Source organism: Epinephelus lanceolatus, chromosome 23 (genome assembly GCF_041903045.1).
Source record: "Epinephelus lanceolatus isolate andai-2023 chromosome 23, ASM4190304v1, whole genome shotgun sequence".
Classification (NCBI taxonomy): Eukaryota; Metazoa; Chordata; class Actinopteri; order Perciformes; family Serranidae; genus Epinephelus; species Epinephelus lanceolatus.
Genome location: NC_135756.1, coordinates 31400393 through 31423543, shown reverse-complemented (window position 1 = coordinate 31423543; position 23151 = coordinate 31400393). Strand labels below are relative to the sequence as shown.

Sequence of the window (23151 nt, the reverse complement as noted above, 5' to 3'; positions counted from 1 at the left end):
AATATTAATCCAAAAGTTTTGTTGATATTTAGTGTCCAAATTATTTTGTTTAAGCTATTCTAACTTATTTGTTTTAATTCCATCCTACTCAAAAATGTCAGAAATGTTTTTTGATTTAGACCAGTTTCTTAAAATAACTGTCAACTAAAACACAATAATGAAACAAATGTATTTTTTTTTATGCTTAAAAACATCTTTATATTAAACATTATCCACTAACCCCATGAATCATTTTTCATAGTGTAGATACTGCGTTGAAACCAATCAGATACCAATCCTGGGAGTCCACCTCAAAACCGTGCTGATTGTATAGTTTTATGTGCTGCTGAGTTGAAGATGTGTGTGAAGCATCCACATTTCGCCAATAAATACACTTACTATCTTTTATTAAATTCCTTCAAAGACCTTACTACATATTTAATGTGAGACTGGACAGATGTGGATGTAAACTGCAACTCAACTAGTTGGTGGAGGCGTACAACCGTGAGGAGGTAATTCAAGTTGTTGGTAGTTAAACATTGAACATGGAAATGACTGCAAATTGATAAGTGTATTAATTACTGTAATTAGTGTTTAAAAGAGAAACTCGAATCAGCTGTGTTGTGGGTAAAAATGACATGACACCTCTCTCTAAGTGTCAGAGTGCACTCTGGCACAAACCAGACCGTTCCTAAATTTGAAGTGCAGTTGGAATGTACCGTTTCAGAACAACACACTTGCGGAGCAGCAGAGCACCTAGTGGGCACTCTGTCCGTGGAGACGAAGCAGCAGAGCAGAGTGACTGTGTGATTAACTTAATGGTTAGTTAATTCATGCAGAAATAGAACGCTATCTTACGAATAAAAGCACTCTCATTTTAGCATAGAGCGTCAGATTGGATTTTTGAACGCACCCTAACACAGAAATAAGAGCCATGTTTCCATGGTAATAATTTAGTGACTCCTATCTGTCATGGTGACTTGGTTAGCCATGTTTTTAATTTGAAAAAAAGTCATAATTTACCCAGAATTCATAGCATATTAGTTCTACTTAACCACTCTGTGCAGCTTATTTCTTGACACGTCTATCTGAAGTCTGACTGTTAGCTATATCTAAACTATAATCAAGGTCTGTCTCTAGCCCTTTTTACAAAGCGATTGCGCCATAGAGCTGGTACAAAGTCTTTTCTTCATGCTTTACATAGAAGCAAACAACAGTGGGATCATGCTGCTCCAGTGTGTGATTTTAGACAGCATGCCGACATCACGGAATTTAAAGAGGCGTGACATGTAACACAAAAGCATCAGCCTCTAGTGTGCCATATGACATACAAGTCGGCAATGCTTTATAAACAACAACGACATTAACATGGCAATAACAATCATTTACCATCCCTGTTACATGGCTTGGAGTGTAAGGAGCTCATGGACCTCACTATTTTCCAAATTTGCAAACATTTTTAGCTGGTGTTCTTCTTCTTTGAGTTAGCTGCTAACTGCTGTCACCTATGTTTTAAATCTACCATGGTTGGTCCCGTACATTACATGCCATCATAATGTCACACCCGTGCTGGCTATGATCCCGTCCTGTTTAGGCATTGTTTCAGCACTGTTGCAACCTTAAAGGCATGACAACTCTGTCTCCCAATTCAGCAATACCGTTTACACAGAACAGTGAGGCGGCATAACAGCCTGAGATTCCTGCCTTGAAGTTGCAGTGTAAAAGGGGCTTCTGTGACCCTTTAAATGTAAGTGGAAAATATGAAACATTTATGAAATTTCTAAACAATTAAATTCAGTGTTTCTGAAGCACCTACTAAGGGTGGTGTTCATACAGTGGTTTAAAACAGCCCACTTACCAGAAGAAAATATTGACATTGTATTTTACTACAAACCTCAGATATGTTACATTTGTGTGTTTCGTACTGTCTAAAGTGACGGAGTCTATGAGCTGACTTTGTCATCAGGAGGTGGTGGGGACAGCGTGACAGTTGCGTGCAGACCACTGTTCAAAACCAACAAACAAAACAGCAGGTGTTTTTAGCAACCTGTTGCTCTTTTACCATTAGGGATAGTGCCACAAAGAGCAATTGTTTCTTACCAAGACATCGCTGTACTTTTTGTGTCACCAAAGTGGGTTGGGGCGGCGGATCAATTCTTGGCTTCTCCAGTCCACATGTCGAAGTATCCTTGGGAAAGATACTGAATCCAGAATTGTAAAGAAGCAACAGCAGGTGGCACCTTGTATTGTAGCCTCAGCCACCAGTGTATGAATGAGTGTGTGATTGGGTGAATGTAACCCATAGTGTAAAAAGCACCTTGAGTAGTTGGAAGACTAGGAAGGTGTAAGTCCATTTACCATTTGTTGAAACGTAAAGAAAGTTTCACTGTATCCACTACATAATAATGTGCAAATGTATCATTTCCGTGGTTTGCAGAAATGCACAATGGCAGCATTTATTCTGGCAACTGGATTGGGTTTAAAAGAGAAAAAGAATTGGAACAAAAGCCTACTGTATCAGTAACAGATTTTGCCACCACCTAATTCCACATGATCACAAAGTGACAGAATCCCATCTGGCTTCATGAGAGTACTCTAAACTGAACATTTCTGTTGTGCTTTTGTTGAGTCTGGTCTCACTATTGCTGCGATCAGCTCCCTGTAAATGAGGGTGAATTTATAACATTGCAGCACTAACAGCCAATAACAGTAGCAGTTGAGCTGCTTCAAAATGTGGCCTGGTTTGCAGTGTGTGTGTGTGTGTTTGAGAGGCTCTGGGATTCTCTGTCATTCAAATATTGAAGTCTTCTCCAGTCTGCAGTCAGCAGCATGTCTTGATCTTTCTTGCACAGGTAATAGTGCTGCTGCTGCAGCAGTCTCCTGCTGGGAACTTCTTTCGCTCCTCCTCACTCACTTCATCTTTCATGTACCAACATTACTTCCTCATCTTTTCATCATCTTTGTCTCCATCATTCCACTCTCAAACTGTATGGTTTTTGAACACATTTTCTTTCTTGCCTTGAGTATATTTGTGATTGGAATTATCTCTTGCATTTAAGCCTAGAATTGCTATAATTATTCAGCGTTACCTAACTTTATTCTGTGACTACTTCTTCAGAACATATTGAAGTCCCAAGCTTCTAATTTCAATTGATAAACAACATAACTGACATCAGTTCAATGAAAGCAATATTGCCATTACCTTTAGAGGGTACCAGCAGAAATTTTAAGGTTTTCAGTTAGTGCTGGAGTCTTGAGACTGACAGTTGAGCCACGTAACGGAGGCCCACTAGGAGACTTAACAGTAATAGTGTCTGTTCTGGTCTTTAGATGGGGATTCTCATAATCTTGTTTTTCGAGTGAGTGTGGTAATTGTTACAATTGAACAGAGCTGAAAACAGCTATGAATGTCTGTTCAGACAGACAGCAAAGCAAATTCTTACACACGAATTCAACTGCTGGACCGTTTGCACAGTCTGTGTTGATTCGCCTCAAACAGCAACAGAGGCGCCAACTGTGTGTGTTTGCTTTCAGCTCAGCCTTTGACCGATCTCAGAACTCAGCAAAAACTCCAGTTCTTTCTGTTGTTTCCCTCCAGTCTTTCTCCTTTTTCCTCTCGTCTCTCTACATTTAATGAAGAAGGTCCACAAAGCCTGAAGATACGTGCACACTTTTCTCAAGTTGAACCTTTTCAACTCCCACGGACATGAGTTCATGTTATGTTTGAACACACCGTGAGACCTCTAATAAGCTCCAAAACAGACAGGGGGAGCAGAGGGATATGCATATGAAGTGCTTTGTAGGTATGTCACAATAACACAAATTTATCAGTTGATCCCAGTACCAGTGAAATTCCATGATTCTTGATACCCAATTCGATACCACACCGCAAATCAATAAATCCCATGCGCTAGACATAACTCCTTTATCAGATGTATTATTAAAGCTTTATTATTTATCCCTGGTGATCCACCTTGAATGCAAAGTACTGGTCTTTCTAGTATTTTGTGCATGAGGACACATATTAATACGTAACCTGCAGTTTATTAATATATTTCTCCTCCACTGTTGTTGTTGTTCAGCACATCTAACATGTAAATGTTGGTCTTTGTGGTAGGCTGTTTGTCCCGCCCCTCTTCCACTGTGATTGGACAGATGGGTAAAAAGTGACAGTAACAAGCACAGCACATTACCCAAAAGTGAACAATCTTCAACTCTTTGTAAAAAGAAAAACGGCAGAAAAGATGGGATTTAATGGCACAGTAGAACACTTGAAGGCATATATGCTGCCTTGTCAGGTCTGCAAGAATTGCATCCCTGGTGTGCATGCTACCTATGGTGCTGGAGAAAAACAAGTACCATCATGTTTTCAGAATTTTGACATCGACATGGTACAGAAGTATTAGTTTTCGTGACATCCCTAGTACTTTGCATTCTACATTGAGTTTTTCCATTATGCTTTTTCAGTGCATGTGCAGGGTCCAGGCTGTTATAAATGTGGCTTGTGTACAATTGTCAACAAAGATGCACATAGACATGAGCAACTGACAAAATGTATACCATGTGGAGGGGCCTTTGTCACTACGCAGATGTGGAAACTATCATTTGCTCCTGACCTTTTCACCTCTAGCGTAGTCGTGACTTGAGAGTATTGGGTCTTTGTATCATAAATAATCTAATCCTCTCAAACTTAGGTAGTAGAATCTTTCAACCAACAGAGTTCTCTAAGGTATCAAGAACCCTCAGGTTGGTTCAGTTATTGATAACTTGATTACCATCTCACCAGCTGTTAGTTGTTTTCTGTGGGTGTTTTTATGGGAATATGGATTGTTGACAACATTTTATTTTAAGTGTGTCATGCAGTGTGGGACTCACACTGGTCTGGTCTTGCTCTTGACCCCTCTAAATCCTGGTCTTATCTCAGTCTCAAAACACTCTGGTCTTGGTCTTTACTTGGTCTCACCCTGCCTTCGTTTTGGTCTTGAGTCTTGAGATGGCCTTAACCTCTCAAAGTCTTGGTCTTGTCTTGGTCTCAAAACACTCTGGTCTTGGTCTTGACTTGGTCTCACCCTGCCTTTGTCTTGGTCTTGAGTCTTGACTGGGCTTCAACCCCTCAAAGTCCTAGTCTTGTCTCAGTCTCAATACACTCTTGTCATGTTCTTGACTTGGTCTCACCCTGCCTTTGTCTTGGTCTTGAGTCTTGACTTAGCCTTTACCCCTCAGAATCTTGGTCTTGACTCAGTCTCAATATACTCTGGTTATGGTCATGACTTGGTTTCACCCTGCCTTTGTCTTGGTCTTGTCTCAGTCTCAAAACACTCTGGTCTTGGTTATGACTTGGTCTGTGTTTCGGTGGCCATGAATGCCTACTGTATATTTTTCTTGACTTTGTAGATACAATGAGTAGTTATTTCTCACATAGTTAATTCAATAAAATGTGCATTTACACACCGTTAATTCTGTGTATATTAGTGCAACAAGAGTCGTGCCATATACTCACCATTCTGCTGCTCTGAGATTCCCTGTTCTCATTCACTAATGAATTCCATTTGCTGTTCTTTAACATTTGCCTTTTGTGGAGCATGGTCGAGTTTCCTTTAATGAACTCAACAAGTCCTGCAGACATTTCAAATTAAAAGCCCACAGAGAAGAGGAGGGATGCTGTTTGAGTAGCTGGAAGGCCTTTAATGTGACAGTTTCATTGGCGGTAGCTTAACAGCAATCAGTGCAGCACAATGGAAGCAACTGGAAATAATCAGTAAATTTAAATGTCTGTGTTACAAAGTGAGAACAAGAGCAGCAGAGTGGGGGGTTTGACATGACTCGTGTTGCACTGATGAAATTAGTGCTGTGGAAATGCGCTTTATATTGACTTTATCAAGACAAACATGGTGGCAGTGATGAGTTTGCATTAACGGCAAGTTAAAAGAGGAGCTGATCAGAAAACAGGGAAGTTTGTTCTTATAATACAATGTACTTTTAAAACAAGTGGAAAAGACTTGTCTCTAATAAAAGACTATTTCCAGTAAAGTCCTGGATCCTTCTGCAGTGGAGGTAAAATAGTGTACACGATTGGAAATGAATGTAATACATTGTATTTCTTAAAGTTTTCTACACTGATTTTCTTTTATTTTGTCTAAATGTTTTGCATCATCTGTCTATATGTCTAGTTGTTTTTGACTATATCAAACAAACGTGTTCACAAAAAAGCCCTAGTACAAGTTTATTAAAGCCTCAGATCCTAAAGGGATAATTTTGATTTTTTGAAGTGGGGTTGTAAAGGGTATTTATCTATAGTCAATGTGTAACATGCAGTAAATGTGATGTGTGTGAAGCATCCATGTTTTCACTGACATGGGTGTAAACTGTAAGAGAATCTTGACTGGTGCACAGAGGCATACAACTGTGGGGCGTTCTTTTTAGTTTTTAGGTGGAATTTACCTTTAGGTTGCTAAAATACGTTTGGCTGATGCAACCATCCACAGTAGCACATTGCTTAGCTTCCATATCAGACTCCAGCCTGGCTCTCCAAACTGGGGGAGTGCTGACTAGCACCTCCCGTATGTAATAACCAACTAAAGATAAGCATGGTAAATGTGGTGCAGTGACAGAACTCTGCATGCAGGTCATGTTTGTCCAATCTAGTGTAATCGTTGGCAGAATGGACCGCATATTTCACAGCTGGGTTGGTCACATTGTCAATTAATTGCTGTGTCTATTTTAGGGATTGTTTTCCCTGCTTGCCTGTAGGCGTTTTCTTTCACCTCTCCTGTGTTCTTCACACAAGTCTGTCAGCACTCAGGAAGGTGAAATGTTGATGTCACTTTTCCTCCCCTCACCACTGATTGTATGTTCTCACTGTTGGGCTCCAGGCCCACTCAGAGATGGTGACGTCCACCATTAATCCATCCATTGTCAGAAACCACTGGTGCCTGCCTGGAATTTATTAGAGTTAACCCTCCAATTCTAATCAGTAGATATCCTGAGGTTAGGTGTGGAACCCCGGGGAAATTAGAGCTCCACTCAAGACCTCATATTTCATTTTAGCCTCATTCCCATATACCATGTCCTCCAGGGAGTACAATCCACGACCCTTGCAACTTTGACAAATTCGAGGCCTGCAAGGGTGTGAACCAAGGAGGAGAGGGCAGGCAAGCAGGTGGAGGTCAGGTGTATAATGCAGAGGTGGGAATGAGACTGAATAGTGTGTTGTAATACATTTGAACTCACTCATTCTTAAACATCTCTCAGGGGTGGTGTATAGAGTCCAGCTCATTTCTCTTCAGCAGGGCAACTTCGTAAATGCACAGACACACTATGTACTGACATGAGGTACTTTACACGTGTCCCAAAAGTGTTAACTTGCATTATAGTTCGCTTTTCAATAACCCAATAATATATAACAAATATCAAAATGTATATTAACAAAAAAATGTTGTTTTTTTTAACTTAATGTAACTGAAACATCATGGTCTGATTATCACAAAATCACAGTTATCACAGTTTAGCTGGCTAATTAAAATCCAGCAGAAACATCAAGTGTTAAGTCAAACTCAGCAACCTCTTTATTAGTTTTACCTGCCTAATAAAAGGTAGACAACATTCTGCTTCCAAAATCCCCTGAAAAACTGTGTGAGGTGAAAGGGACAGGTGCATGCTGGTGTTCTGAAAACAACAGGAGGTTAGTAATTATAGTTTGGCCTGATGATTCGGCCCACTTGCCAACACACCACACTAACACTGACAGTGACACACAGCTCATTAGGGTACCTTAAAATCTTTAGCACCCACTTGCTGCAGATTGTGTCAAAATTTGTTCTCTTTCTCAGAGTTATAATTCCTGAACACACAGACATGATACACATAGATTAACAGTTATGTCCATGCCAAATAAACGTCCATAAATCCACATAGAAATCATAGAAAAAAGTCTCCAGACTGACTAATCCAGTGACAGTCATTTGTCCATCCATGGATACTCTGCAAACAGTAACTGCTGATAGCTAATTCAGCTTACTGGGGATTTTGGTTTGTGCTAATTCAGTAAAATGATGCCGGCCTTTCAAATATCTAGGCACACCTCATGCTTCAAAGTCTTCTTTATAACCCTATCCCAAATCAGCCTGGTCTCACTTCCGGGGTGTCACAATATGCCACTTGGGCAGTGTCCCTGGCATCATTTTAGTGTTACAGAGTCTGTATGAGATGCAAGGGGCTTTCAGTACAAAAAGTGTGAAAGTCCCAGTTGAAACTAAAAGTCGAGGTTGAGTTACTTTGTCACGTTAGTTGTTAGTCTTATCAACCACGATCTTTTCCTCGCCATGACCAAGGATTGTTGTTGATAAAACCTAAACGCTGACCCCTTTGTAGTCACAAATCGACTCAAGTCAATGGACTGACTTGATTAACGTCAACCACAATCTTTAACTAACCCTAACCATGTGTTGTTGTTTTTTATCAAATGCCTGGGTCTTCAACAGGGGGTGGAATATGTATGGAATCACACGAATTCAACATAATTTGCCTTTTGCAACAACCTTGTGAAAGTGGATTTTGACCTCCCCCCTACCTGAAAAGCAAGTACAGGTCAAAACTGCAGCCTGAGGCTGACAAGGCTCTTTGCCTGGCAACCTCCATCTGCCAGATTTAGTATGCATTGCAGTTTGATACAATATATATAGTAGGGGGTTCCTACTCCATCTCTCTTTCACCGAAGGGGTCCTTGGCCGGAAAAAAAAAAAAAAAAAAATTGAAGACCTCTACTCTCAATCTACCCACTGACCCCTTCATAGTCACAGTAGTCGACTATCAACCATGATGTTTTTCTTACCCTAACCAAGTGGTTTAGTTGTGTAATCTTAACTGCCAACCCCTTCATAGTCACGTAAGTCAAGTCACACTGGGAGAAATGCTCTCTATTTTGGGAATGCCTTGTTCTCAGTCACACTTAAACGTGGACTCTGCCTGAGCACAACCAGTGTACATTACTATACAGTCAGTATAGTACAGTCTTATCTCTTGGCCACTGACCAGCTTCAGATGAGCAGGTGGACGTTAAGGGCCGTAGTACGGGCTGTTTGATCACATTTAAAGGCAAAAATGTTTCTACCTCTCCCCAGCTGCCACAATGGAAATGGGGCAAAAGGCCTGCTTTCATAGCCTTCACCTTGCTGCATCCCACTGCATCTCATCTCACTTAGGACAGTCTCTACTTTAAGGCGTTCATCATGTTTTACTCAGTAGTAATTACGGAAGGGTATGTCCGCACACCTCAGCTGTAGTTATGAATGAGGACTAAGCACTGCTCTTCAATTTCCCCAACCAAAGTCCCAATCTGAGGTCAACTGAAACAGCTGAGCTACCTCAATGGCAGCCGAGCACACTTCCTTCACTGGTTAAGACTGTAAGATGCAGTTGAAAGTTGCTTGTCTGCTGTGAGAGGGGACAAAAAGGGGATGCACACAGCAGAATCAGTCTCTCACAATCAGTGTCTTTAAACAAAACAAAACAAATTAAAAAAATATATATTATTATTTGCTTGCACCGCCTAAATGGATTCTATGCATGGTAAATATTGGTCCAAGTGTGGAGAAGCCTTCATTACAGGAAGGAGCAAATGTTTGAAGCAAACAACACTCATGAATAGTATTATCATTCAAATACAGGCTCAGCATCTTTTTCTCTCTCTACATCTACTTTGACATATTAATACATACATTTAACTAAAATGCACAGGTGAGTACTTGCAATTCATGCTTACACATACATGCTAATTAGTTTTGCTTTCTTTTTTCACATTTATAAACCTCCATACAATTTCACAAGAGGTTACCCACTATAACCAGTGTTCTGCAAACACCTGTCACTACAAAGACATACATTAAATACAACTTCTGCTCCATTCCTGTCTTTCACCACACTCAGTTTGTCAGTGTTATATAAATCATGGGCCAGGATTGCTACTACACCTGCTGGCTTCATACATTTGCTGAGGGTGACCTATTTTTAGCCACCACTCAACACTAAAGCATCAGCCAAAGCAACATGCAAACATGAAGCTCATGAAGCGGCGGGTAGAATACATTGGCTGAAATGCAATCTCAGAACCCATCAGCTATCGTCTAACAATTTTTTTATGCCTCCACACCAGTGACAGCTGTGGCTCGAGGCATTATGTTTTCAGGTTGTCCATCCATCTCATTTTAGAGAATGCAATATCACAAGAACACCTTGAGGGTATTTCCTCAAATTTGGCACAAACAACCACTTGGATGCAAGGATGAATTGATTAGTATTTGGTGGTCAAAGGTCAAGGTCACTGTGACCTCACAAAAAAAAATCATACTGAAATTATGACAAAATTAAAAATTTCTATTAGAATAAGATGATGAAGTGATGGCATTTTATATCCAAAAGATCAAAGGTCAGTTTCACTGTGACATAGTGTTCTGCAAAAACATTTTTATAGTAAACATTCAGCTTCATATCCCAGGTCATATCTTCATATCTCATAAAGGACCACTTGGACTGACTGAACTGATTAGAATTTGGTTGTCAAAGGTCAAGATCACTACAATCTGGAAATCCATCGGTAAAAATAAATAAATAAATAAAAACTAAGGATTTTTTTTTCTTCCTTTACCTCTGGAGGCACTGCCCGTAGTTTTTTTGTTGTTGTTTACAAATACTTCCAGGTAGAAAACCGGCAGAGTTTAGCTATACGGTATATATATATATATATATATATATATATATATATATATATATATACATATGTGTTTGTGTGTGTATATATATATATATATATATATATATATATACAGTACAGGCCAAAAGTGTGGACACACCTTCTCATTCAATGCGTTTTCTTTATTTTCATGACTATTTACATTGTAGATTCTCACTGAAGGCATCAAAACTATGAATGAACACATGTGGAGTTATGTACTTAACAAAAAAAGGTGAAATAACTGAAAACATGTTTTATATTTAGTTTCTTCAAAATAGCCACCCTTTGCTCTGATTACTGCTTTGCACACTCTTGGCATTCTCTCCATGAGCTTCAAGAGGTAGTCACCTGAAATGGTTTCCACTTCACAGGTGTGCCTTATCAGGGTTAATTAGTGGAATTTCTTGCTTTATCAATGGGGTTGGGACCATCAGTTGTGTTGTGCAGAAGTCAGGTTAATACACAGCCGACAGCCCTATTGGACAACTGTTAAAATTCATATTATGGCAAGAACCAAACAGCTAACTAAAGAAAAACGAGTGGCCATCATTACTTTAAGAAATGAAGGTCAGTCAGTCCAGAAAATTGCAAAAACTTTAAATGTGTCCCCAAGTGGAGTCGCAAAAACCATCAAGCGCTACAACGAAACTGGCACACATGAGGACCGACCCAGGAAAGGAAGACCAAGAGTCACCTCTGCTTCTGAGGATAAGTTCATCCGAGTCACCAGCCTCAGAAATGGCAAGTTAACAGCAGCTCAGATCAGAGACCAGATGAATGCCACACAGAGTTCTAGCAGCAGACCCATCTCTAGAACAACTGTTAAGAGGAGACTGCGCCAATCAGGCCTTCATGGTCAAATGGCTGCTAGGAAACCACTGCTAAGGAGAGGCAACAAGCAGAAGAGATTTGTTTGGGCCAAGAAACACAAGGAATGGACATTAGACCAGTGGAAATCTGTGCTTTGGTCTGATGAGTCCAAATTTGAGATCTTTGGTTCCAACCGCCGTGTCTTTGTGAGACGCAGAAAAGGTGAACGGATGGATTCCACATGCCTGGTTCCCACTGTGAAGCATGGAGGAGGAGGTGTGATGGTGTGGGGGTGTTTTGCTGGTGACACTGTTGGGGATTTATTCAAAATTGAAGGCACACTGAACCAGCATGGCTACCACAGCATCCTGCAGCGACATGCCATCCCATCCGGTTTGCGTTTAGTTGGACCATCATTTATTTTTCAACAGGACAATGACCCCAAACACACCTCCAGGCTGTGTAAGGGCTATTTGACCAAGAAGGAGAGTGATGGAGTGCTGCGGCAGATGACCTGGCCTCCACAGTCACCGGACCTGAACCCAATCCAGATGGTTTGGGGTGAGCTGGACCGCAGAGTGAAGGCAACGGGGCCAACAAGTGCTAAACACCTCTGGGAACTCCTTCAAGACTGTTGGAAAACCATTTCAGGTGACTACCTCTTGAAGCTCATGGAGAGAATGCCAAGAGTGTGCAAAGCAGTAATCAGAGCAAAGGGTGGCTATTTTGAAGAAACTAGAATATAAAACATGTTTTCAGTTATTTCACCTTTTTTTGTTAAGTACATAACTCCACATGTGTTCATTCATAGTTTTGATGCCTTCAGTGAGAATCTACAATGTAAATAGTCATGAAAATAAAGAAAACGCATTGAATGAGAAGGTGTGTCCAAACTTTTGGCCTGTACTGTGTATATATATATATATGTATATGTATATATGTATGTGTACGTGTGTATGTATATATATATATATATATATATATATAGAGAGAGAGAGAGAGAGAAAGAGAAAAAGTCATTCATCTGCTTCATGTAGCGTTGTTGAGCCCTGGACACACCGGACGCGTAGTGATGCGGAAGTCAGGCGCTTGACTGTCCACACAGGCAGCGCATTTCTCCTGCGCTCTCCTCGCCGGTTAAACATCGACTCCACTCATCTGTTCCCGTCAGTACTCGTTTTTTCACTTCAACAGGTTTTAAATTTTACACATTTTAAACATGGGTAAGTCCATATTTTAATCGTTTTTTATAACGTAATAAGTTAATGACAGTTTGTCATTGCATGTCAATGTATTGAGCGTGTTGGATAAACACTGGGCATATTGTTATTGACCATTTTATTTATTGCCAAGCAGGGAGGCAATGAGTCCCATTTTTATAGTCATTGGTATGACCCGGCCGGAGATCGAATCCACGACCTCCCAGTCTTGGGGTGCACACTCTACCACTAGGCCACTGAGCTGGGGCCTCATTTATAAAGCTTGCTTACGCACAAAACCGGGCTTGGAAGTGCGTACGCAACTTCTTACGCAAGAATTGGGATTTATAAAAAAAAGACTAGCGTAGGAATGTGCGTAACTTTAAGCAATCTACAGACCTTGCTTAAGCACATTTTGGAGACAATTGTGACAAGGTGAGAACGATTGGTTAATGGAAAGAGCGCATATAAATAGCCATTCAGTGGCAGCCGTGCGCAATAAGGCACAATGGATGCACTTGCACTTCTCGAAGACCATGCCAATGGATGGATCCGACTGGAGAGGGTATTCCGAGATCGGGAAGATTTCCTGGCTCATGATGATGACTGGCTAATAAGCCGTTTCAGACTACCTAGAGCCTTGCTCTTGGATCTGATTGCTGAATTGAGTCCAATTTTAGAGCGACCAACCCACCGGAACCGCGCCATACCGGCACACATTAAAGTGCTGACAGCGTTGGGTTTCCTAGCAACGGGCTCGTTCCAGAGGGAATTATCTGACAGGTATGCCTATTTCTTTTATTGTCTATTGATATAAATTCAATTTATAGATTTCTGTTCTATTCAGGAAATAGAAATTAATAATAAATCCTGTGCGAATAGGTCTGGGATATCACAGCCATCCCTCAGTGCTGCACTGCCAGCTGTTTTGGATGGGATAATCCAAATGACCAGTCGCTACATCAGGTTTCCCTACACTGTTGTTGAACAGGCCAACAGCAAAAGGCAATTTGCAGCAATGTCCGGTTTCCCTAATGTAATCGGCGCAATTGACTGCACCCACATTGCTATAAGAGCCCCCAGCGAGAACGAATTTGTATATGTGAACCGAAAAAATGTGCACACCATAAATGTACAAATAATTTGTGACCCCTCAATGGTGTTGACAAATTTAGTGGCACGGTGGCCTGGTTCAACACATGATTCATTCATTTTGGCGCACAGCGGTGTAGGGAACAGACTGCAGGCAGGTGCTGGTCGTGATGGTTGGCTCCTCGGTAAGTATTACATTCTCACATAATGCAACTGTACTTGTTCTGTTGGGTAAATTCTTTTCTCTATTTGGCCCATTCTGTTGCTGCCACTGTCACTGAGTGGCGCTCGTGGAATATTTTGTAATTCGAGTCTGCTTCTTAATTACTCTGGTTATACCTTGCAGGTGACAGCGGCTACCCACTGAGGCGGTGGCTCCTCACACCATTTCCAAACCCGCAGAGTGCGGAGGAACGGCGCTTCAACATAGCGCATGGCCGTGCACGTTCCGTTGTGGAGCGCGCCATCGGCCTGCTAAAAAATAGATGGAGGTGCTTAGATGCCTCAGGTGGCAGGCTGCTCTACCACCCCAGAAAAGTGTGCAAAATTATAAGAGCGTGTGGAGTACTGCACAATTTGGCACTGAGGGATGCAATCCCTCTCCCACCTGACCTCCCCCCCCCGCAACACGTAGACCCCGACCCACAGCCACCTCCCTGACATGAGGAACATCAGCATGGAGCAAGGCTACGTGAGGAAGTGATGCGGCGTGTGTAAAAAGGCAAGTGCGCTTCACTTTTGTAACTGTTTTATTGCGTCAGTTGCAGATGAAATCAGTTCACACATATTCTGCATGACCATGCGTATTTGTGTTAGTTCATCCCTGACTTCACGGATGGCACTGATGGTTTCCCGCTGTGTTTCCAGGACGCGATCGGTGAGAACCCGGCCACCTCCGCGCACTCTGGATCCGCTGGGCGCGCTGGGTACAGACGGGTCCGTGCCAGACGTGCTGGGAATCTCCTCCACCACCTGTTCCTCCTCCTCCTCGCCCACTGCTACCACCTGTAACGTGACTGAGGACACAAGTCACATTTATTGCCACATGTCTGTACAAACATTTGATTGAATAAACATATGAAATTGTAACCTACCACTCTCCTCTTGAGCAAAATCTGTGTCCCCCTCCCTCTCTGACACAACACCAGACATGCTGGCTGGTCCGAGAATGGAAGCCACTTTGGTGTGAAGTGGTGTAGGTTCTTCCATGGTACGGCCGCCACCTGTGTAAAACTACTTTTTCTGCTCAGTCAAGAGTCACAAAGGGGTGGCAGCAACATCACAGAAAATGAACCTTGCAAGCATGATTAAGTAGTGTTACATTTTTCATTCATAAAACCACATTGCAGCTATTGGGTGCCGTTAGATTTAACATTTCGATGTAGCTATATTTAGGACTTATTCACAACATTTAATCTGAAATGTGACCAACAGTTTTCACTTTGAATATTTTGATTTAGCAGATTCCGATTTTTTTATTGCCTAGTTTACAAATGTAGACTACATGTGCAAGAGAACAAATTCCACATGCATTTATCAGATTTTGTTTAAAGATAAATGTGCCTAAATCCTTTTTGTGTTTTTACAATGCTGCTTCAGAACTTTCACCACATGTGCATGTTTCATGTGTTTTCTGGACCCACCTGTAGCCGCCACGCTCCGTATGCCTTTTTATTAGTGAGTTTCCAGGAGAGAGATGACGAAATGACAAAAGAGAGATGAGGAAGGCAACAGAGACCCCTTGCAGGATTTGGCTGTTGTGACTCATTGTCAGCACCTTTAACCCCTTGGCCACCAAGGAGTCCTGACCATGCATTTTGTTTCCCCTGTCTTTTGTGATTCCCCTTACTTTAAACTCAATTGTGTAAGGTATATATTATACTACCAGACACTAGGATGGTATGGCTGTTTAAACAACAAGGAAATAAAAGCGGGTTACTGTTGCAATTCACAAAATGGAACACAGTGTAACCTCTTGTTCACACAGACACAATAAATGTTGTGATGGTTGAGCACATAATACATACAATACACACTTGACTGTGATTAGGCATTTACTTGTGCCTGTCACAACTCTGGAATTGTTCTTTTTCAGGCAGTGTGATTTCATGCACAGTTTCTCATATTAAAGTTTCAGTAGCTTATCAAAGTTCTGTCATAGAAAACTGAGAAGACTCGACAATCAGCTTTTCTTCCATTTTCTTTTAAGAACTGTCATGCAGTTGAATAGAGAAGAAAATTACTCTGTGCGTCTGTTTTCTGAATGAATCAAAATGAACATAATTGGTTGTTACCTGGTTGTCCTCCTGTATGTTGAAGAACAATTGCATAAACCTAGTGTTGGGCAGTATCGTCACTACAGTAGCGGACATTTGTAGTTTAACTACATTTCTCAGTAGCTTGGTGGTAGCGTCGCTGTTGTCTGAATCAAGTAACTTCTCAGTAGTTAAGCTCTTTTATTGATCACTTAGCGTGGTAGCATCCACACAAGCTACATTTCCAAAATCATTTCTGAAGCTCAAATGAGCCGGGGATTTCTGTTATGGACTGAAATAAAACTGTCACCGCTACCACACCTAGTCACTTCCGCATGAACCTGACGGGGGACAGCCCTCCATTCCGAAACCTCGCCGTTGCGAACGACTCCACTCCGAAATTGATTTTCAAGTCCGTATCGAGTTTCCTGCATCAAACACTGCCGCACAATTCTGAAATTCGTTGTACTACAAAAGCTTGAAATGAACGTTCAACTCATTGTTTTTTATTGAAAAGGTCACTGTCTTCTTTTATTATGTAGGCTATAATTTCTCTAGCAGTAAACATATTTAAAGGAGACGCTTGTCAAGTCTTTTTACGCTCGCCGTCCGTGGTGCTCTCTCTGCTGACAGCAGACCAGGGGAGAAAAAAAAGACATTTCTTTGCTCTGTGCTTTCAGAAAATAGCCAGGGTTAGGGGAAGAAAGACCAACGGTCTGTACAGCAGTCCCACTGTGTTTGCCAGGGCATATCAGGCTGTGTGATTCTGCACAAAGATTGGTGTAACACATTGGAGCAATTTCATACATTTAACGTGATAAACTAATTTCAATTCAACATGGTAATTTGCTTAGAGGATGAAGTATTTGCTTGTTTTGTGGTTAATAATGCACATAATCCATTTGACCCCATCATGAATGGTTATTTTTATTCGTTCCTGCAGACAGAGACAAAAGGATCATTGCGCAGCCTCCGTTTCCTTTGCGTCCATCTCGTTCATTCAAACTTTGTAAACACGGTATTTGTAAACATGGGATTTGTAGGGGACATACATGTGTATGCTGCTCACTATAAAATGTGTTCACTAAAATGTGTTTACTAGCCTCATTTCTAGTCAAACCAAATCTCTTTACACTTAAAAAATAGCCTACTTGTTTCAAGCAAATTTTCATTTGAAATAAGTATGAAAATCTGTTGGGTTTTTTTTGCTTGCAATAAGAAAAAAAAACTTGCTCCATGGACAGATTTTTTTTCTACTTATTTCAAGTGAAAATTTTCCTGAAACAAGTGAAAATTGTCTATAAACAAGTTACTTTTTAGGTGTTGAGTCTTATTTCAATTGTAATGAGATTTGTTTTGACAGAAATAAATATTTTTGGTAAGATTTTGAGTTTTTACAGTGTACATACACATACATACACGCATGTACGTTTTTGACCATGTTGTGACTGTTTGAAGCAGGTCTTCATTCTTGCTGTTGTGGTTTGAGTCGTGTTGGGAGTTAGTGCAGCTCACTGTTCAATAAACAATTGAGCTTAACTTTTTTACCTGCCTATCTGTTTGACTGACAGTTTTATTGATCAGTAAGATAACACTGACTTGGTTGGTTCAATTTAGTAAAAAGCTTGGATGTAGTTGCACTAGTTACTTTCATTTTGCTGTAGCTTAGCTTGCTACATTTCTGAGGGTGATAGCTTTGATGTAGTGAAGCTTCATTTAATATTAGAGTAACTAGTAGCTTAGCTCACTACACTTTCCAAGTAGCTTGCCCAACACTGCATAAACCTTTCTCAACTACCCCAAGTCACGCTGCTGGGAGAATTTTGAGTCTTGAGTTATTTCGATGAAGTCAGGATGTTATTTTCAAAGATCTGTACACCCTGTCACACCTCAAGTGTTGACTCCATATATGTGGATGAGGGGTATAGTAAACTACAACCATAAATTATGTTGGAGTCAGATAAGCTGCTGTAAAGGAGAAGGTTCACACAATCCTGTTGTTTAAAGTAAACAAACAAGCTTTTTATCCATCTCTGGTTGCTTTCACGTTGTGTCACAGGCAGCTGTTGTGTTGTGCCAGCCTTACACCAAATGACTTTTCAAGTGATTTCACTGTTGGAGGCAAATTTCCAATGTCAGAATAATATCATGACAGTATTACCTCAGTAGGTGTGCATTCCTGTGGTCTCAATTGTTTGGTATAAGGTGGTCATAAAACCCAGGCTAGGGTGTCTTAAGTCAGTTTTTATCTTGTCTTGACGTTCTGACAAAATCAATCATGTTTAATACAGTCATAACTTTTAAGTCTTGGCTCATCACATGCTGAAATTTAATGATATGAACATTGCAAGATCCCCAGTCTTTGCAAAATCGTATTGCATGTGATTTAAAGTTCACATTGTCTCTAGATGTGAGAGGCTGTCAGACTTCAGTCTTTTAAAGTGTTCTCATGTATAAAAGGCATTACTGGTTTTGCTTTAAAAGATCACTGACAAACAGATCAAAGTTGAAACCGACCATACTATGTTCAAGGTAGCACTGTCACAAGGTTCAGCATCTTAGCTCTCTGCATAGGAAAACAAGTGCTTAAACTGGTGCAAACTGACTCTGTATCTAATCATGTATAGAGAGTTACAGTGGGAGGAAAATCAAATCCTTATCTGAAATTGGTAGCTGCATCAGCATGTTCTGGATAATTTAATTCCACCTCGGTTTGAAATGGAGTTGTCTTTCTGGGCAGTTCAGCTCTCACTGCTGCTTCTCACATTCAAGTCTCAATAAAATGAGAGGCTGTCAGCCATTTGTGTTCCTCAAATCTTCTGGTGTGATCACACAGTTAAATATCACCCTCTAACAGCTTATGACACCTTGACAATGGCATCTAAGAAACCCATTTTACCAGCAGTCCTACTTCCATTGTTTTATCTTGGTTATACACCATTTACCCCCAATAATCTGTGTTAGTGTAAGAGACAACAGGAATGGAAGTAGAGAGAGTGTAATAGAACCTTACCAGCGAACAGGGACTTTGCTTGATATCATTTTGAATGACATGAGCAATAATTGCCCATCACTGGTGTGATGAAGTCATTCCACAAAGCTGGTGAGGTGGAACGAGAGCCATGTGCTGACATTGGGATTGTAACCCTTCAAGCATCCTGCAGCAGTTCCAACACTCCTGCAAACAGGGGCTTTTCCCCTCTCGGTTGTCTTTCCCAAGTGGCAGATTGCTAAGCTGTAGTACTGTACCTCACCTTCCACTAAATAATCTGTCAGTGACCTTGCACGGTTTGAACTGGAACTACTCCACAGAGCATTCTTGTTCAAGAAGAGATCATAGTTAAAGTTAGTTATGGTCCTAATAGGGATACTATATAGTGCTGCATTTACATTACTTAGCAGACTTTCAGAATGTACTTTGTCATTTAGCCTTGATAATCGGCTTCAGGGTTGCTGGGTTTCCAGCTTATCCATGATTTTCAGTCTCAGGTCATTTGCTCATCTGTGTCATAAGGGCTTGTTGGGGCTTGGTACCTAATCCTGGAGCATGGGGTTGATGATCACATCCCCACTTTGACCTGTTGCTCTGACTGCCCCTTGCTGTAGCATGTTTGTTGTACCTCATCAATCTCTAGTTGTAATAGCAGTTGCTGTCTGTTGATGTTGGAACACTGGGCTAGGAGTTGGGTTTTGAAGCATCCATATATCCCACAACCTCTGCATACAGTCAGGTCCATAATTATTTGGACAATGATACAGTTGTCGTCATTTTGGCTCTGTACACCACCACAATGGGTTTTAAATGAAACAATGAATACCTGCTTAAAGTGCAGACTCTCAGCTTTCATTTAAGGCTTTTTTCAAAAATGTAGTATGAACCGTGTAGGAATTACAACCATTTCTTCACACAGTCCCCCAACTTTAAGGGCTCATAAGTATTTGGACAAACTAACATAATCATCAATTAAACAGTCAGTTTTAATACTTGGTTGCAAATCCTTTACAGTCAATGACTGCCTGAAGTGTTGGACACATAGACATCACCAGATGCTGGGCTTCTTCCCTGGTGATGCTCTACCAGCCCTTTACTGCAGCTGTCTGCACTTCCTGCTTGTGTTTTGGGTGTTTTGCCCTCAGTTTTGGCTTCAGCAAGAGAAACGCATGCTCAATTGGATTCAGGTCAGATGATATGACTTGGCCATTGCAGAACATTCCACTTCTTTGCCTTAAAAATGTCTTTGGTTGCTTTTGCAATATGCTTCAGGTCAATGTCCATCTGCACTGTGAAGCATCGTCCAATGAGTTTTGAAGCATTTAATTGAATCTGAGCAGATGATGTAGCCCCAAACACTTCAGCTTTCATCCTGCTGCTCTTGTCAGCAGTCACATCATCAATAAATACAAGAGAACCAGTTCCACTGGCAGCCATACATGGCCATGACATAACAGTACCTCCACCATGCTTCACTGATGAGGTGGTGTGCTTTGGATCATGAGCAGTTCCTTCCCTTCTTCCTTCTCTTGTCTTCCCATCATTCTGGTAGTTGATCTTTGTTTTATCTGTCCATAGTATGCTGTTCCACAACTGTACAGGCTTTTTAGATGGTTTTTGACAAACTCTAATCTGGCCTTCCATTTTTAAGGCTAACCAATGGTTTGCATCTTGTGATAAACCCTCTGTATTTATTCTAGTGAAGTCTTGTCTTGCTTACAAGAGCAGCAGGATGAAAGCTGAAGTGTTTGGGGCACCATTATCTGCTCAGATTCAACCAAATGCTTCAAAACTCATTGGATGATGCTTCACAGTGCAGATGGACATTGACCTGAAGCATATTGCAAAAGCAACCAAAGACATTTTTAAGGCAAAGAAGTGGAATGTTCTGCAATGGTCAAGTCATATCATCTGACCTGAATCCAATTGAGCATGCGTTTCTCTTGCTGAAGCCAAAACTGAGGGCAAAACACCCAAAACACAAGCAGGAAGTGCAGACGGCTGCAGTAAAGGGCTGGTAGAGCATCACCAGGGAAGAAACCCAGCATCTGGTGATGCCTATGTGTCCAACACTTCAGGCAGTCATTGACTGTAAAGGATTTGCAACCAAGTATTAAAACTGACTGTTTAATTGATGATTATGTTAGTTTGTCCAAATACTTATGAGCCCTTAAAGTTGGGGGACTGTGTGAAGAAATGCTTGTCATTACTACACGGTTCATACTACATTTTTGAAAAAAGCCTTAAATGAAAGCTGAGAGTCTGCACTTTAAGCAGGTATTCATTGTTTCATTTAAAACCCATTGTGGTGGTGTACAGAGCCAAAATGACGACAACTGTATCATTGTCCAAATAATTATGGACCTGACTGTATATCCCCTGTCCACTCTGCATATATATGTATATATACATATATGGTAGACTGAAACTGCAGCATATCATGAACCACCAAAATCTAAAAAGTTAATTGTTGAGTCCAAATGGACATTTGTGATGAATTTAGGTACATTTACTTAAGGCGTTCTTGAGATATCCTGTTCACTAAAATGGGATGGATGGATGGATGGATGGATGGAAGGATGGATGGACAAATGGAAGGATGGAAGGATGGATGGACAGACGGACGGACAACCAGAAAACATAATGCCTCCAGCCACAGTTTTCGCCAGCATGGAGGCATAAAACCTGTGGACATCATCAATCATTTTTGAGATGGAAAGGCAATTATAAAAGTGAAAAGATGAGAAAACAAAATATCTGAATTTCAAAAGGAGACTCACATCAAAGTGAGGTACAAACACCCAATTCATTCTGCTCTGCTTTTATGTTTGGATGGGATGAATTTGATGAATTAACATTTCACTTTCCCGAAATGCAATTTCAAAACTTAATTTGTTGAAATCATCCTTGTCCTGTAGAGTTAGTGAGGGTGAAGATTTCTACAATGTGCCACTTGAGGTAGTGTGAGGTAGTGTGCTGGAAAATAAAAACCCTATTCTCCTCTACCTTTTCAGTAAGTCAGATACCAATTGTGTAAAGACAAGAAACATACACAGAAAAAGGAAAATAGATTAACTGAGCTGACCGATTGACGTCAATGCTTTAGACCACTTAAAATGCCATTTGTGTCCAGGAATGTCAAGATTATAATCAAAAGGTGCTTCTGCCAGGTGGTGGCGGGTGGGTGGGTGCTACAGCTATTGTGGCACATTGGAAGAGGAGCGGTACACGGCTTGACCTCATGCAACATGATCCTGTGAGCCTCAGCTCACAAACCTTGACTTACAATTCAAACGGCCCACACATATTTTAGACCTCAAGCATGACAGGAGAGTAATGTGTAAAAAAGCAGCCAATTGAGAGGAGTGTATAAAGTGAAAAACTTTCCACCTTCTCTCACTAAAGGCCATGTATATGGCCTTTTTCCTGATTCTTTAATGTAATCTTATTCATACTGACAGATGTGTGTATATAATATCTAAGTATACATGTACAGACTGAGTTACAGAAATGTTATTGTTGAGGTGAAAACCTAATTTTTTCATACATCTGTCAATTTTGAGCCTATTCAGCTATTCAACTTCCACAACTTGTCTTCTATCAGATATTTGTTGTGGAAATGTATGCAAACACACATTTAATTAGACAATGCCTTATTTGCACATTTAAGCATAACATTTCTGAAAACTTGTGATACAAAAATAATAGTCTTAGTGTAAGTAATGAATTAGAGAAGCTGCATGGTGATATCAGTTGGTTAAAGGTTTTACCCTTTTCACCTGTAGCGTCTCCCCTTAAAATCTCATGAGAGGGTTGCCTTGTGGGCACATTTAAGCTTCATAATGTGATCCCTTCTCATTTCAGGCACTCCATAAGCTTCCTGTTGTGCAAACTTTAGGACAAGTAGGGGATATCTAAAGATGAACTTTGACCATAAGATATCTCGTAATGTCCCCAGCTCACCCTTTGATTTTAATAATTGCATGGCTTTCAGCACCAACTTCAGGATGAACTTTGTAGCTTTATTGTGTTTGATTTCCAAAAGAATTGCTACTGATGTCAAATATGAAAGTATGGATCTAACCAGTAAAGACA

General features: G+C 40.7%; 2 protein-coding genes and 1 long non-coding RNA gene across 3 annotated transcripts in view; 2 read left to right on the top strand and 1 right to left on the bottom strand.

Annotated features, from left to right (window-relative positions):
• Positions 1-23151, top strand: part of large1 (LARGE xylosyl- and glucuronyltransferase 1) — a 171000-nt gene that overhangs the window by 94259 nt on the left and 53590 nt on the right. The window lies entirely within an intron of this gene.
• Positions 13171-14902, top strand: LOC117259091 (uncharacterized). The gene is made up of 2 exons (XR_013490380.1): positions 13171-13994; positions 14156-14902. It is a non-coding gene; the product is annotated as an uncharacterized LOC117259091 (long non-coding RNA).
• LOC144461745 (uncharacterized) lies at positions 14542-15070 on the bottom strand. Its single transcript, XM_078165106.1, has 2 exons — positions 14904-15070; positions 14542-14825 (listed from the first exon to the last, which is right to left on the bottom strand). The coding sequence occupies exons 1-2, from the start codon at positions 15016-15018 to the stop codon at positions 14542-14544; spliced, it is 399 nt and encodes a 132-aa protein (XP_078021232.1). The 5' UTR covers positions 15019-15070.